This window comes from Bubalus kerabau, chromosome 4, assembly GCF_029407905.1.
Source record: "Bubalus kerabau isolate K-KA32 ecotype Philippines breed swamp buffalo chromosome 4, PCC_UOA_SB_1v2, whole genome shotgun sequence".
Classification (NCBI taxonomy): domain Eukaryota; kingdom Metazoa; phylum Chordata; class Mammalia; order Artiodactyla; family Bovidae; genus Bubalus; species Bubalus kerabau.
This window is the reverse complement of record NC_073627.1, coordinates 144874810-144892251: the sequence shown is the minus strand read 5'-3', so window position 1 is coordinate 144892251 and position 17442 is coordinate 144874810. Positions and strand designations below refer to the sequence as shown.

General features: G+C 41.5%; 1 protein-coding gene across 3 annotated transcripts in view; it reads left to right on the top strand.

Annotated features, from left to right (window-relative positions):
* SLC28A3 (solute carrier family 28 member 3) overlaps window positions 1-17442 on the top strand; it is a 77480-nt gene that overhangs the window by 46675 nt on the left and 13363 nt on the right. For all 3 annotated transcript variants that reach the window (XM_055578951.1, XM_055578953.1, XM_055578952.1), the window contains 8 exons: window positions 1035-1224; window positions 2280-2424; window positions 3656-3769; window positions 5742-5819; window positions 8535-8615; window positions 12603-12683; window positions 14585-14710; window positions 16355-16485. In XM_055578951.1, coding sequence (XP_055434926.1) covers window positions 1035-1224; window positions 2280-2424; window positions 3656-3769; window positions 5742-5819; window positions 8535-8615; window positions 12603-12683; window positions 14585-14710; window positions 16355-16485 — 946 coding nt within the window. The remainder of the gene's footprint in view (window positions 1-1034; window positions 1225-2279; window positions 2425-3655; window positions 3770-5741; window positions 5820-8534; window positions 8616-12602; window positions 12684-14584; window positions 14711-16354; window positions 16486-17442) is intronic.

The window sequence follows — 17442 nt, the reverse complement described above, 5'->3', positions numbered from 1 at the left end:
CAGAACAGGGAGCATCAGGGTTGAAAGCATGCTTGCTTGCTTTCTACCAGCCCAAATAGTATTTTGCAGACCATACTCAAAACCACACAGCTATGCCATTGTAGTACAAAGTAAGCAGATGGTGTGGCCATGTGCCAAGGCAACTTTATTTGTAGACTACAAATACAAATATACAAATACAACTGTGCTTGCCACCTACAAAAACAAGTGGCAGGCCAAATTTAACTTGTAAACAAAGCCATGTTTGCCAACTTTTAATGGAAAACCTTGTGTTCTTATCCCAGAATCTCCTCTTCTAAAGCTATCAGCCTAGTCATCACCCACCTCTTTCCTTTAGAGATTCTGTAGCATGTCGGTGTTGTGGCATTCAGAGATTTTCCTACTTAAGTTTAGGCCAAATCTGGGCCACAAACCAGGAGACTCAATAATTTTTGCCAGTGTTTGCTTTGGTGCCTGGCCTTTCTCTGTAGAAGCTCATCTGCTGAGTCTGGGTATCAAAAAAGTAGTCAGTACTAAGCAAGAGGCTTCCCTGATGGCTCAGATGGTAAAGAATCTGCCTGCAGTGCAGAAGACCCGGGTTCGATCAATAGGTTGGTAAGATCCCCTGGAGAAGGGCATGGCAGCCCACTGCAGTATTCTTGCCTGGAGAATTCCATGGACAGAAAAGCTAGGAAGCTATAATCTATAGTGTCACACAGACTTAGACTTAGCACTAAAGTGACTTAGCATGCACCCACTAAGCAAGAGCCCCAGTGATCAAGCAACAAGATTCAGGAATTCAGAAGTTTCCTTAAGAAAAAAACCTGGCACCCTGTGCTTCTAGCATTCTTGGAGAGACTATTTTTTTTTAAAAATAAAGGAATTTAACCGACAATACAATCCTTATCATCAGAAGGGCCGATAGCTATGTCAAGAGCACCCCTGTGTTCAATGGTTTCCTGGTGGGCCCTGCCCTTGGCTGAGCCAGATCAGTGCTGGAAGCTGGTCTCCAGATGACTGGTGATGTTCACTGTCTGTATTTGCTTCCTGCACAGGTTACCTGGCCCTGGTGATCGCAGCCTGTGTGATGAACTTTCACAGAGCCCTTCCTCTTTTCGTGATCACCGTGGTTGCCATCTTCTTTGTGGTCTGGGATCACCTCATGGCCAAATATGAGTCTCAGATAGCCAGGTTCCTGTCTCCAGGCCAAAGGCTACTGGACAGCCATTGGTTCTGGTTGAAGTGGTAAATGCACTCAGTTCTTTTATTGTGGTTGAGAGGGATGTTAGTCTTTTGCAACACTGTTCCATAGATTCATTCTAAAATTGCTTCCTCATTGATGGGATATTAAAGCTAGGAACAGCCTAGGGAATAATCCATTAAAAAAAATTTTTTTAAACCTTTATTTTATAAGCAGGACATGAAGGCCTAGATCAGGCAGTGATTCATGCAAGATGTGCTCAAATGCCCCTACAAACTGCCTTCATTTCAAGTGCCACTAAATGATAAAATGTTGTCCGAAAGTTGGGATGGTTCTGACTTGAAGGGGTGACTTTCTCTCTGGGCATCTGTAAATTATTAAAAGCAACTCTCTCTTATAGGACCCCTGTCCTGCAGGTGACTGTTCAGGGCTTTTCTTTCAGCCTGTCTCTTTGGGAGCCCCACTGTCTGCAGGTGGCCCTGCAGGGTAGGACCCAGAACCCATTCTCCTCAGTATGGCCAACATGGGATCTACCAGGAAAGTTCACACATTCTTGGCCTAATGACCAGGGTTGTACAATCCCAACAGAGCATCCTCTCCAGCTCTGCCATTTACTGAATCACTCCTGTTTTGCCCACTGGGTTCTCCAGGGAGTCAGAACCAGGTCTAAAATCCGACTTAGCTCTCCGAGGCTTGGGTGGGTCCCCCAATGCAGAAGACACATTTCAAGTTCTTCCTTGAGAGGAAGAAGGTAATGCTTCACCCATCTCCCTAAATGGAGGAGAGAATTCCCAGCAGCTCTCAGGAAGAAATCACCAGATTTCTTCTCCAGGCGTCCTTTCTCCTCTCTGACCCCTTTATGAATACTACACCAGCAAAGAGTCCAAGAGTTGTGGAGTATTGGGGATACATTGCTTCATTTTTTGACTATGTGCCTTTCTAGCTACACCCAAAGACAGTCTTTTGAAATTTCTAGAAACATAATTTCCAAGTGCCAGGATGTGTTACTCAATATGTTTTGTTTGTACATTTAAGCCTGATTAAGATTTCCAAGTTAGCACAACAAATGATGCCAAAGCATCCTTCCTGATTTTCTTAGGGTGATATGGGGCTGTCTGATCCTGGGAGTTATTCTCTGGCTGGTCTTTGACACTGCCAAACTGGGCCAACAGCAGCTGGTGTCTTTTGGAGGACTCATAATGTACACTTCCCTGACATTTCTATTTTCCAAACACCCAACAAAAGTAAGTATGAAATCAATCATTTTTCTTCTCCTTTTTTTCCCTCATGTGTAAATTGCTCAGAGTAATGAGTATTAAAGAATTGAACTGCTATTCCATATTTTTCTTACCTTGCTATGATATTTTAAATGTTAATAGTTCTATTACTCTACCTTTTTCATTCTCAGTAATTTTCCAGTTGTTCAACCAGTGAGATATTCTCTTCTGTCAAGTCTGATTTCTACTTCTGTACCCCCATCCCCCCATTAAACACACATACAAAGAAAACCCATCCATTTTGATCCAAGTTTCTTCAGGTCAGTAAATAACAATATTCTACCATTGGATTCTGCAGTTTATCAAATTTCTATTTGCCGTTGAGGTTATTTTACTCCAAAAATTTGTCCTTAAGCAGTTTTTTTTACATTGAATTCAATTCTCATCCTTGTTTTATCATCCTGGAACCCACTAAATCAGTAAGAATTTTGAGATATTAAAACTTTCACATATGATTCATAACAGCAAACTTTACTAGCTGAAAGTCTGAAGACTTTACTGGCTGAGTGATTGATCCAAAAAAAAAGAGCATTAATCAAAGACCAAAGCCACTTAATAAGATCCAAATTGCTTTCCCTGTTTAGGTGAACATCTCCACTGTTTTCTGTGCCTCCAGTCCCATAGTTCTTTGCATAGCACTCATCTCTGCACCAAAAATGAAAGCACTTGATTGTCCGTTTACATGCTGCACTCTCTTGGACTACATTAGAGGTAATTGTGAAATTACAGTGAAATGAAAGCCCCTCCACAGGGTGGAATTTCACTTAATTCACTTACAAATTGTCAGATCAACAAACCTTGGACACACAGAGAAGTCATGTTCAGCCTTTCCATTTTCCAGATGGGAAAATAATTATATATATCTAATATTTACATGACTGGAAAACCAGATCCTTCCTCCTTTAATGACTCTCTAAAACTACTCTTCATGTCTAAGTGATTTTATCATGACAAAATGGTTACATACGTTTCCAGGACTGAAGGCTTAAACTCAGGTTTAAGAAGAAGTAGTACAATTCTGAGATTTTTAGTATAATTCTAAGGAGGAATTCTTTGCTCACAGCTGCTTTGGCCTCTGAAAGAAGGTGAGTCACAAGCCATATCTGAGAAGCTTCCAATAAAATAGTGATCCTCTGGTAATTTATGCTGAGTGTAGCATTCATTTTCTAATAAGATGTCTCTTCTTCTTTCTGTATAGGTTTACTGGAGGCCTGTCTTTTGGGGAATTGGGTTACAGTTTCTTCTTGGCCTTTTGATACTAAGGACAGAACCTGGATTTATGGCTTTTGATTGGTTGGGCAAACAAGTTCAGGTAAGTTCAGTTCAAAGGACCACCTTGTTCTTTATAGTGCTTTTAACATTCGAATATAATCCTTAAGATATATCAGAAATAAGTTTATTTATCTGCATTCAATTCAGTTCAGTCACTCAGTCATGTCCGACTCTTTGAGACCCCATGGACTGCAGCATGCCAGGCCTCCCTGTCCATCACCAACTCCCAGAGTTCACTCAACTCATGTCCATTGAGCTGGTGATGCCATCCAACCATCTCATCCTCTGTCATCCTCTTCTCCTCCTGCCCTCAATCTTTCCCAGCAGGGTCTTTTCAAATGAGTCAGCTCTTCGTATCAGGTGGCCAAAGTATTAAGAGTTTCAGCTTCAGCATCAGTCCTTCCAATGAACACTCAGGACTGATCTCCTTTAGGATGGACTGGTTGGATCTCCTTGCAGTTCAAGGGACGCTCAAGAGTCTTCTCCAACACCACAGTTCAAAAGCATCAATTCTTCGGTGCTCAGCTTTCTTTATAGTCAAACACTCACATCCGTACATGACTACTGGAAAAACCATAGCCTTGACTAGATGGACCTTTGTTGGCAAAGTAATGTCTCTGCTTTTCAATATGCTGTCTAGGTTGGTCGTAACTTTCCTTCCAAGGAGTATGCATCTTTTAATTTCATGGCTGCAGTCACCAGTTGCAGTGATTTTGGAACCCAAAATAATAAAATCAGCCACTGTTTCCCCATCTATTTGTCATGAAGTGATGGGACCAGGTGCCATGATCTTTGTTTTCTGAATGTTGAGCTTTAAGCCAACTTTCTCACTCTCCTCTTTCACTTTCATCAAGAGGCTTTTTAGTTCCTCTTCATTTTCTGCCATAAGGGTGGTGTCATCTGCATATATGAGGTTATTGAGATTTCTCCAGTAATCTTGATTCCAGCTTGTGCTTCCTCCAGCCCAGCGTCTCTCATGATGTAATCTGCACAGAAGTTAAATAAGCAGGGTGACAATATACAGCCTTGACGTACTCCTTTTCCTATTTGGTTGATTCAAATTTTAATTCCATAGCATGAGTTAGACAAATAATTTTGTTTATGTGGAATATGTTAATCTGCCAAGTTCATTATTATTTTGGTTGTCCCTTACCCATATCATGGGCTTCCCTGCCCATGGGAGACCTGGGTTCAATCCCTGGGCTGGGAAGATCCCCTAGAGGAGGGCATGGCAACCCACTCCAGTGTTCTAGTCTGGAGAATCCCCATGGACAAAGGAGCCTGGCAGGCTACAGTCCATGGAGTCACAAAGAGCTGGACACAACTGAGTGACTAAGTACCCATGACATCACTTCTCTATCTCATTCGACCCCTGCATCCTGTCCCAGGGGCCACTCTTCTAAGATGCTTCCCCAAACAGAGAAACAAACCTCTATGCATCCAGTAGTAACTAGTACCCGCCGTGTACCATCTATGTCCCCTGGAGGAGGGCATGGCAACCCACTCCAGTGTTCTAGTCTGGAGAATCCCCATGGACAAAGGAGCCTGGCAGGCTACAGTCCATGGAGTCACAAAGAGCTGGACACAACTGAGTGACTAAGTACCCATGACATCACTTCTCTATCTCATTCGACCCCTGCATCCTGTCCCAGGGGCCACTCTTCTAAGATGCTTCCCCAAACAGAGAAACAAACCTCTATGCATCCAGTAGTAACTAGTACCCGTCATGTACCATCTATGTCTTCTGGAGCAAAGTATCACACCCAGCTTATTCTTTAGCACCCTAGAGTCAGAGTGAATGTCAAAAATGCCAGGAAATCTGTATGCAGCTACAGTCCTAAAATATACTTGCCGGCTATCTACTGGCAGGGGAAAGTTAAGAAAATTAACTCTCCAAGTCTCTCCGCAAGTTTTCTGGGTCCTCACCCTCGTCAAAGCCTGGTTGGCCTTGTGGATGGTAACTACTGTTTCAGCGTTTGTAATGATCTGCTCTTTTCCTTTCTGTAATTCAGACGTTCCTGGGGTACACTGATGCTGGTGCTTCATTCGTCTTTGGTGAGAAATATACAGACCACTTTTTTGCATTCAAGGTAAAACCAAACACTTTTTTTCTGTGTAGACATTTCCTTTTCAGGGCTTCTTCATCTGCAGATGTTCAGATAGACCCTAACTGACCAGAACCCAGGTATGTCACAGGGGCACAGCACAGCACCATCTTTTCTCCTTTACAATTTACCTGAAGTCAATGGGCTGAAAACATATTATTTTGTTATTATAACATTAAGGAAAACTTCCCTAGTGGTCCAGTGGCTAAGACACTGAGCTCCCAGTGCAGGGGGTCTGGGTTCAATGATCAGGGAGCTAGATCCCACATGTCGCGACTAAGATTATGCATGCCACAATGAAGATCAAATATCCTGCCTGCCACAGCTAAGCCACGATGCAGCCAAATAAATAAATAAATTTTTTTAAACATTAAAGAGAACACGTAGAGGAAATCAGAAATACCGAAACATAGGCAGATCTCAGAGATGTTGCAAATTCAGTTCCAGACCACCACAGTAAAGTGAATATCACAATAAAGTGATCACACAAATTTTTTGGTTTCCCAGTGCACATAAAAATTATGTTTACAACTCTACTGTTGTCTATTAAGTGTGACATAGCGGTATATCTAAAAAAAAGTACATACCTTAATTTAAAATCACTTTATTGCTAAAAAAATACCAGAACAATCACAATAGTAACATCAAAGATCACTGATCACCATAACAAACATAGTAATAATGAAAAAGTTTGAAATATTGTGAGGATTACCAACATGTGACCCAAAGACACAAAGTGAGCAAGTGCTGTTGGAAAAATGGTGCCAATAGACTTGCTCAGTGAAGGAGTGCTACAATCCTTCAATCTGTGAAAAATACAACATGCAAGAAGCACAATAAAGTAAAGCACAACAAAACAAGCTATGCCTGTACTTTGGGGAGTTGTGTAACATTTGCTGATATACTTACGAAAGCTCATATGGGGTAATAGGATCTGAGATTTCAGGGGAAAGAACATGAGGTACCTGGCAATGAATATGGCTGCTAATGACTTCCCGGTCCAGGCTCAGTGACAGCGCTGCACTCAGGAAACTTCTTAATCTCAGACAAACGGGGACAGCTGGTCACCCACATCAACCTCTGTTCTTACAGAACCATCCCCATGCTAAACCTTTCCCCTCTTTCCTTCAGTACTGCCTTCACTTTGGCAGGCCTGCAGGCCAGGCCTTCTCCCAACCACAGGAAGGATGTTATTTTACAGGGGAAAGGCAACTTGGTGACTTAGCCCCAAGGTCAGGCCTAATCAATTCTCTCCCAGGCCTCCCACAGCCCCAGGAAGCTCACCTTCCTCTGGGAAGTCCCTACAAATCCTCGATGATAAGTCAGAAAAAGCATTTGGCTTTTTCTTCAGATTTCTTTTTTATGGCATGCTATTGTTCCTATATTTTTTTATTGTTTTCTCACTCATGGACTCCATTTACCTTCAAATTACCTTGGCCAACTGCTATGCTGAATCTTTTTTTAAACTACTGATTTGATACTTTGGTGCTGAAATAACTAAGCCATCTCTGAAAGGTCCAGTGTTTACAAACTAAGATAGAAATATGTTCCTATCATAAATTGAATCCAGAATTACAAAAAATAAAATCACAAAGAAGGAGGAACTTGCTGTTCAGGCTGCACCATTGTCTTCAGACCTCCCCACCACCACCACCACCACCACCAAGAACAACACCTGTCCTCTCCCCAGGGCATCCTTTCTGCCAAAATAGATTCCCTGTGGGAATGTTAGTGAGATGAGCCCCTTTAACTCCTTGAAGCTTTCAGGAAGCCTCTGCCTGCCCATTAAAGCCAATAAAAGCACATAAATGAGTGCATTCTGAATAATGGCACAAAAAGTCTTTTACTATATATTATTAATAGAGTTTTCTAAATTAGATCCTGTACAAATTGTCTCCAGTCATTCTGTGTCTCTGGTGGCAGCTTGTTCCTGGCCATTTAGCTGGGAACAGAGGGAAAGGGAACAATGGAGTAGGGACGGTGAGGGATCCAGACCACAACCCAGTGTGGTTCATGCAGGGTAGAAACTGCTCCCTGTAGAAACGCAAGCTGCATGGAAGGCATCCAAAGAGCATCAGGAAAAGATCTAGAAAAAGACAACCTTCATTAACACAGAAGTAGACTAGTTCCAAAGTCTAATCTTTGTATAATGATTCAAAAATCTATAAGTAAAATATTCATTATTCTAAAAACTAAATGCATGAATGCTTGCTCTATAGGAGGCATTATTTAAGTACCTACTGTGTCACTACTATGAATAAAGACCTGAGGTTGCTCGCAGTTAACCTTGATCCAAGTTGCTCTGATAATAAGTAGTGAATCCTATGTCTGTTGAATATCAGAATAACAAAGATATCTGCCAGTGGTTTTCAGTTTCTTGATCTAATTATTATAAATTTCCTCCCCCAAATGTCATTGCTTCTCTAGAAACTGAAGTAAGGAAAGCCCATCATAGTAGGATTTTTTTTAAGTTTCCTATGAAATACACTCAAGTTTATCCTGAACGAATTAGAAGAAACTGTATGTAGATGAGGAAATTGCCTGATAAAAGTGTTGTTTATTCAAGAGAAGTTTCCGGTATTTTGATGACATTTCAGAGGGGAAAAAGGAGACAGAAAGAAGGAGATTGATCTGAAACCTACTAATACTGCTGGGATCAGTGTTAACCTATGGCCACTCTTGTCCTCCACCCACCCCTAGGTCCTGCCCATTGTGATTTTCTTCAGCACTGTGATGTCCATGTTGTACTACCTCGGATTGATGCAGTGGATCATTAGAAAGGTACCGGGACTAGAAGGAAGTGGGTGACAGGGGTAGAGCTGATTATCTCAGGGACAAAGTCTTGAATGTCTTTTATCTGGATTTTTACAAACTGCCTTTCCCTTCGTACCAAAATCCACTCCTACCCCAAGGTATTAGATTCAAACCCCAAAATCCTCCATGGATCTACAGAGGGAATTTTATCTCCAGGATTTCTAATAACGCTGTGACTTGCGACTCCCTGGACATCTTCATGAAACCTCAGCAGTTATTCCTTTAGCCAAAGAATTGACTTCAAGAAGTTGGGACCAGATTGTCCTTTCATCTTGACTATCCACCCATGCCTTACACAAAGGCACTGCTTACCCTCAGATGATAACCCAAATGGATCTTCCTTGTCTAGGAGTTGCTAGAGAATCAAAGGAAGAAAGGAAAGCTGCTGTTCTCTCATGAGGGCTTTTGTCAGCATGCAAAATATTTTTTTTTGGGGGGGTCTGAAAAGCTCATCTCAGTCCTGCTGCCCCAACACTGTCAGTCCTACATCATATTATATTGCAAAACTCAGTAATTTATAAGTTAGTTTAAATGCACTCAAGAACAAGGCAGCGTATAGAGGTTTTGGGCACAGCCACAACCCTCCTTTGATCCCTGTAAATAAATAAAATGGGGAGAGAGCCAGAATACCAGTAGGATTAAATGTTTCAGCAAGAGTGCCAGAGTGCATAATTTTCTGACTGTCAATTGAAACACTTAGCATTCCTGTGTTTCATGTCGAAGCAGGAAGGAAGGAGAGAGGATGCAACAGAAAGTCCCCATTCTTGGGTGGGGACTACAGTCTCCGGTTGGAAGAACCACTACAAAAGTGGGACTGTCAACCATGTTTGAGACTTAGGTAGAAAAAGCCAAACCTCAACTACATCCCATTACTTATTAACTAAGCAATCTCTGACAGAACAACTAAACCGTTCTGTGCCTTGGTTTCCTCTTCTGTAAAATGTGTCTAACTATAGGACCTCCCTGAGAGGGTTATTATAAAGATTAAATTCATCACTAGAACAGGGGCTTAAAATAGTCCTTGGAATGCTGTGAAGACTGACATGACTGTTAGAAAATATTATAACTTATTACTCGGAAAAAAAATCAATACATTACTTCTACAAGATAGACATGTCAAGAGACATTCATTGTATAGTGTTCAAAGAATATACAATGACTCAGACTTCAGTTCAGTTCAGTTCAGTTCAGTCACTCAGTCATGTCTGACTCTTTGAGACCCCATGGAGTGCAGCACACCAGGCCTCCCTGTCCATCACCAGCTCCCGGAGCTTGCTCAAACTCATGTCCATTGAGTCAGTGATGCCATCCAAATATCTCATCCTCTGTCAACCCCTTCTCCTCTCGCCTTCAATCTTTCCCAGTGTCAGAGTCTTTTCCAATGAGTCGGTTCTTCACATCGGGTGGCCTAAGTATTGGAGTTTCAGCATCAGTCCTTCCAATGAATGTTCAGGACAAATTTCCTTTAGGATTGACTGGTTGGATCTCCTTGCAGTCCAAGGGACTCTCAAGGGTCTTCTCGAACACCACAGTTCAAAAGCATCAATTCTTTGGTGCTCAGCTTTCTTTATGGTCCAACTCTCACATCCATACTGGAAAAACCGTAGCTTTGACTAGATGGACCTTTGTTGGCAAAGTAATGTCTCTGCTTTTTAATATGCTGTCTAGGTTGGTCATAACTTTTCTTCCAAGGAGCAAGTGTCTTTTAATTTCATGGCTGCAGTCACCATCTGCAGTGATTTTGGAGCCCAATAAGGAAAGTCTGTCTCTGTTTCCATTGTTTCCCCCTCTATTTGCCATGAAGTGATGGGACTGGATGCCATGATCTTAGTTTTCTGAATATTGAGTTTTAAGCCAACTTTTTCACTCTCCTCTTTCACTTTCATCAAGAGGCTCTTTAGTTCTTTGCTTCCTGCCATGAGTATGGTGTCATCTGCATATTTGAGGTTATTGATATTTCTCCCAGCAATCTTGATTCCAGCTTGTGCTTCATCCAGCCCGGTATTTCGCATGATGTACTCTGCATATAAGTTAAATAAGCAGAATGACAATATACAGCCTTGACATACTCCTTTCCCAATTTGGAACCAGTCTGTTGTTTAGTTCTAACTGTTGCTTCTTGACCTGCATACAGATTTCTCAGGAGGCAGGTCAGGAGGTCTGGTATTCCCATCTCTTGAAGAATTTTCCAGTTTATTGTGATCCACACAATCAAAGGCTTTGGAGTAGTCAATAAAGCAGAAGTAGATGCTTCTGGAACTCTCTTGCTTTTTTGATGATCCAACGGATGTTGGCAATCTGATATCTGGTTTCTCTGCCTTTTCTAAATCCAACTTGAGCATCTGGAAGTTCACGGTTCATGTACTACTGAAGCCTGGCTTGGAGAATTTTGAGCATTACTTTGCTAGCGTGTGAAATGAGTACAATTGTGCAGTAGTTTTAACATTCTTTGGCATTGCCTTTCTTTGGGATTGGAATAAAAACTGACCTTTTCCAGTCCTGTGGCCACTGCTGAGTTTTCAAATTTGCTGGCATATTGACTCAGACTTAGCATTCAAGTAAGATTTGATCAGCCTGCTTTATGCACTATATAATGAAAACGCTAGGTGGCGTCTTGAGGGACTCCAAGGAGCTGGCAATGGCACCCCACTCCAGTACTCTTGCTTGGAAAATCCCATGGACAGAGGAGCCTGTTAGGCTGCAATCCATGGGGTCGCTAAGAGTCGGACAAGACTCAGCGACTTCACTTTCACTTTTCACTTTCATGCATTGGAGAAGGAAATGGCAGCCCACTCCAGTGTTCTTGCCTGGAGAATCCCAGGGACGGGGGAGCCTGGTGGGCTGCCGTCTATGGGGTCGCACAGAGTCAGACACGACTGAAGTGGCTTAGCATAGCAAGGAGCTCCAGTCCTTTATTTCTCAGTGCAGAAAGAATTCAATGAAAGGCATTAGAATAGGATGCTTATGAGTTTTACAAGCAGACAGGCAAAAAGGTGCCACGCCCTGAGAAACTAGTGGGCTACAGTCTTATAAACAAAGGAAAAGTGCAGAGAGGGAAAAAACCATGTTCTTCCTCATTCTTGAGTAGACCCCATGCTTCCATCATCAGCTCCTCCTCCATTCTTGGCAGAGGAGTTTTTTGTCCCCACCAGGTCAAGCCAAGACTGTCATGGCACTACGGAAAATTATTTCAGATCTCAGTACAATGAGGGTCTTTCACTTTGAAGTGTTACCTTTTCATAAATTATTGTTTTTATGTGTGCAGAGAGCATGTTACTGAACTCGCTGAGCAGGATGTGGGTCTCATGCCACCATTGTTTTGTTGTTTTGGGAAATGTCTTGTACTTCCGTTGCAGGGTTTGTTGCTAAGCTAGCTCGCTTCGTTTTATGCTTAAGCAAATCTGCTTTCCTGAGTAATCATTAACTTACAAGAGTCTCCTTTTTTTTTTTTTTTTTTTTCTATTTGCATTCCCTTAGCGTGAAGGCAATGGCAACCCACTCCAGTACTCTTGCCTGGCAAATTCCATGGACAGAGGAGCCTGGTAGGCTGCAGTCCATGGGGTCTCTAGGAGTCGGACACAACTGAGCGACTTCACTTTCACTTTTCACTTTTCACTTTCATGCATTGGAGAAGAAAATGGCAACCCACTCCAGTGTTCTTGCCTGGAGAATTCCAGGGACAGGGGAGCCTGGTGGGCTGCCGTCTCTGGGGTCACACAGAGTCAGACACGACTGAAGCAACTTAGCAGCAGCAGCAGCAACAGTGTGATTTGCTATTTAATCACCTACTTTGTCCCTTTATTCTGTCCCTATCAATAAGGTATATATATTCAAGTTTAGTACAATTGTTGAAGTCCTCAACATTTTCCTCCATTTTAAAGATTTTTATCCCTACTTTGAAGTTCTGTGTGTACAAACAATTCTTTACTGACTTTATCCTTGTTTGCCTTTTAGGTTGGATGGGTAATGCTAGTGACTATGGGAACATCTCCTGTTGAATCTGTAGTAGCTTCTGGCAATATATTTATTGGACAGGTAAGTTGTAATATCAAAAAAACAAAACATCTGCTAAAATGGATACTCTTTCCAGAAAGAGAAAAAAAAATGTTTTTAATGACAGTGTTATTTCCTTTACTGTAGGAGGAAGGTATCAAGATAAGGAACCCTCAATATTAATAATGTGTAGACTCCAAGGGTAGAGAGAGAGAGAGAGAGAGCGCTCTTCTAAGAGAGTCCATGCCCTAGTGTGGAATTTGGGTTCTTGGAAATTTATGAAGAGGAAGAAAAACTGAATCATTTTATCAAAGCATAGGGCTTCTCATGTATAGATTCTCAACAAATCTTTTCTGAATTAACTGAGTTGTTGAGGTTTCTGACCCACCCATCAAAGGCTAGCAGCTCATCTACTCAGATGGAGTTCACCATTCATCTTGAAGCTGCAAATATGTAACAGGCAGCCTCTCATTCTCTAGTACTAATATAAAGCTTGTGGCAATGAAAGAGACCAAGAAAGGCTTTCCCCCAAGAACCATGCAGCCATATCAGTACTTAAGCTCATTCTCAACTTATCTGAACCGTCCAACAGTCTCTTTGCTGAGCCTAAAGAAAAATGCTGATGAGCAAAAGCATTTTCACCTTCCTTATCTATCACATGCATTTTTGCCTGAAGTCCATTTAAGCAGAGAAATATGTTGCCAAGGGACATCTCTCAAAATGGCAGCATTCCTAAGGGGTATATAAGTAAGAAATCCTCATCACTTAGGATACATAACTTCAGGCAGAATGGAATCACACACCAAGGAAACCAGGTATGAATACTTGCTAGCATGGCTATGCAAGGAAACTGAATTTGAAGCAAAAATCAAGTCACCCCAAAAAACACATGGCCCCAAATTAAAAGGCTTACAATTGCTCCAGGTGGCTGAGCCTTCTGATTGGTAAGCCTAGCTTACTAGCCTAGAGCAGAGCTCTTTCCCTAGTAGTTGAAATTATTATAATTATAGCCATAAAATCCCTCAGGACTAATTAGGGCACCATCTTGAGCTGATTACTCCTACCTGCAGGGTAAGAGGGCTCATGTACTGAGTTTCTATGCAGTCCATAAATTGAAGCTCAACACACTCAATCTTATAGAACAATTAGAAATAATGAGGGGAAAATTGTAAAATTGCACACATCCTCCAGTGGTGCTCAATTTGATACTTAATATGTACTTAATATGCTAAAAGTACAGCTATTATTTATGGAGAGTCCCACACCATAGGCCACCTGCCCTCCTTAATGGAACTCAAGCCTTTACAACTATATTCTAATTGATGCCTTTCCATGCAAGTAGAGGTGGTTCTCTGATTTTTAATTAGGGAAAGGCCCATGGGCACCAGTCCTTGTTATTGCTGGTATTTTTTAATACTTGTGTCTTTGTTTCCCTATGGTATCAGCAAAGAGGTTAGGGTATGTTGGGATGAAGCTGGGAGATGGGAAGTCACAGAGGTTTGGGAACCAGAGTTCCCAAGGCCAGGCCACTGGATAGAGTTACTTGGCCCATGATTGTCCAACCTTAGAAAAGAGTACCAAGTCATCAGAGTCCAATCCTAGGGTAGGCAGGAGCCTTACATAAACTGGCCTTACAAACTTCACACATGACTCTGTATATACACTGCCCTATGTCCAAAAGACCCAGACATTGATGGTATAGGTTCTTAAACATGAACACTCATCAGAACCACCAGCAAGTTTGTTAAAACACTGCTGCTGGACCCAGCCCTAGAGTTTTCCATTAAGTAATTCTGAGAATTTATGGGTCTAACAAATTCCTGGTCAAGCTGATGGAACTGGCCTGAAGTCCACTCTTAGAAATTCTGCTGTAGAGAATGGAATTTTGAGTAGTAGCCTCTCCTCCTCAGGGAACGTTGAATCTGGTCACTTTGTATTTCCAGACCGAGTCTCCTCTGCTGGTCCGACCGTATTTACCATATGTCACCAAGTCTGAACTCCACGCGATCATGACCGCTGGGTTCTCCACCATTGCTGGAAGTGTCTTAGGTGCATACATCTCTTTTGGGGTAAGAATGTTTCAGGCTTAACTTATGGAAAAATTCAATCTTTTTTTTTCTTTACTATTGTTATTTCGGTTCTTTCCTTTACTACTGCTGCCAGATAAGGAGGCAAAAAGAGTATACCTTTTTTCTGTATAGATGGTCACAGTTCTTTTGGCACTTGAATAGAGTGACCCCCAAGGAGCTTTGGTGTTTCACGTTCATATCCCAGCCACCTAAACATGAACTATATCCAACCATACCAGAATGAAATCTGGTATTTCAATCATAACCTCATATTATGAGGTTACTTCGGGTGAAAATTTAAATATGTAAAAAAAAAAATTCAATTATTACAGATACTAGTTAAAGCCCATCTAGGTCAGGCATTAGCAAACTCTGGCCCAGGGGCAAATTTAGATCACTTTGGTTTTTTTTTTTTTTTTTTAATAACTACAGTTTAATTGGAAGCCAGCTATTCCTGTTCATTATCTAAGCAGCTTTTATGATACAGAGTTGAGTAGTTGTGGCTCCAAAAGCCAAAACTATTTACCCTTTACAAAAAGCTTTTTCTGACTCCTGGCTTACAGCAGAGATTCTCAAAGCCTATTTCACATTAGAATCACCTGGGATTTTTAAAATGTTTTTAAAAGCCCTAATGCCCAGGTCCATACCCCAGAGTAATTAATCCAGAATCTCTTGGGATGAGACCCAGGCATCAATATTATTTTTCAGTCCTCAGATTTCATTGTATAGCCCAGTTTGAGAGCAGTTGGTCTATGGGATGGGGCTGAAGAATGTTACGGTAACCAGTGTACATGCCTCGAGTACAGAGCTTAGAGCCTCCAGTGGAGAAATGGAATAACATAGCAGTTGTGTGGTCCAGCTGATGAGGAATTCATATAAGATAGGCAAGTTTCAATCCAGGACTTCATCCAAATCTTACAGAGCCAATCAGTGGGAAGAAAAAAGACAAAAAGGGTAGAGACCTCAGGAACAGCAGTTTGACTCATGCCCCAGATGGATCGCTGTAGGAATTCTGCCTACAAAACTGTGCTGGATGGAATGGAGTGCGGAGGGAGGAGCAGATTCTATAATTCTGGAAACACAGGGAAGAGAATCCAGAAACAAGATGAGGTTGTGGGAGGGAAGGGGAAAGAGTTTAAGCAGAATTGCAGTGAGGAAAACAAAAACAACTTACAGATTAAAGGGACTCTGAATAAACAGATATTATGTAGAGGCACAAAGGACATCAGGAAAGCAAAAGGAAGATGGAGAGGGGTGTATGCATGCCTGCACCCCAGATACCCATCACCTAAATTGAGGACATAATGAAATAGCTTTAGGGGCTATTTGAACATTTGAAAGAACAACAGAGAGGTAGAGTTATCATCTTTGAAAGTTCCTAAACACAGGATTAATTCTCTTCTGAAATGGTCAAATTTGGGTTTGTGCTTCTCCAAAAGATGTGGTCAATTGATGCCATCTCCCTTCTCTCAAGTTGATGCCCAGGATATGACTATTGAGCTTTTCCAAGCCTCCAAAGAAACACTGATTTCTGGCACAGAATCAATGCCTGCCCGTCACCTCCCTTGTAAGGCATTTGGGTCATTCATTTTAAACACAACAGAAAAGCTAAACCTTAAACTGGTCTTTCTCTTGAAATCACAGGTTTCATCCTCTCACTTGTTAACTGCTTCAGTTATGTCTGCACCTGCGGCATTGGCTATTTCTAAACTTTTTTGGCCTGAGACAGAAACACCTAAAATAAACCTCAAGAACGCCATGAAAATGGAAAGTGGGTAAGTGGGACAAGTTCACCTAGTTAATAGTTAATCACTACAAAAGTAGGAGGCTGGGGGTGGGGGAGGAGAGTTTTGCTGCTGTCCAAATTCAAAGTGCAGCAAAAATTTTATTATCAGAGAACACAGTGAATTAAAGTGAATTTAATTTCCCATAACTATGTAGACTCTATCCAAAACATCTTCTTTCAACACTCAAGGAAATCTTTCCTAACTACCAGCACCTAAATGTCAATACATTTCCTTGACTGTTCATTGTAGGCATTTCATTTAACTAACTTTTTTTTAGATTGAAGTATATTTGGTTTGTGATATTATATTAGGTTCAGGTGAATAGATCGTTAATTTTAAATATCATAAAGAGTTCATTGTGGATCCCCTGGTAGCTCAGCAGTAAAGAATCCACCTACAATGCAGGAGACACAGGAGACATGGGTTTGATCCCTGGGTCAGGAAGATCCCCTGGAGAAGGAAATGGCAACCCACCCCAAGTATTCTTGCCAGGAAAATCCCAGAGGACAGAGGAGCATGGCAGGCTGCAGTCCACAGGGTCACAAAGAGTCAGACGCAACTGACCAACTGAACCCACACATAGGCTTCACTGGGCCATGATTTAAGACTGTTGGAAAATCATAGGATCACCATTTCCAGAAGTTTCTTATATAATAGGGATGATGAGATATGATATTAGTATTCCTAACCCCTCTTAGGTTCATTTACTTTTTGCTCTTTTTGAAAGAAAGAGAAAGGGGTGGGAAAAAATAAGGAATTTAGGGTGTTCAAAAGTATGTCGTTATATAACGGAATTTATCAACCAATATGTTTCTGAGATTCATCCATTGTTTGTATATAGAGAATCATAACCATGAGTGGAAAAGCAAGTTGCCAAAGTATCTATATGGAATATGTGGATTTCACTTATAAAGCTAGCAAATGTGTAAACTAACACAATATATT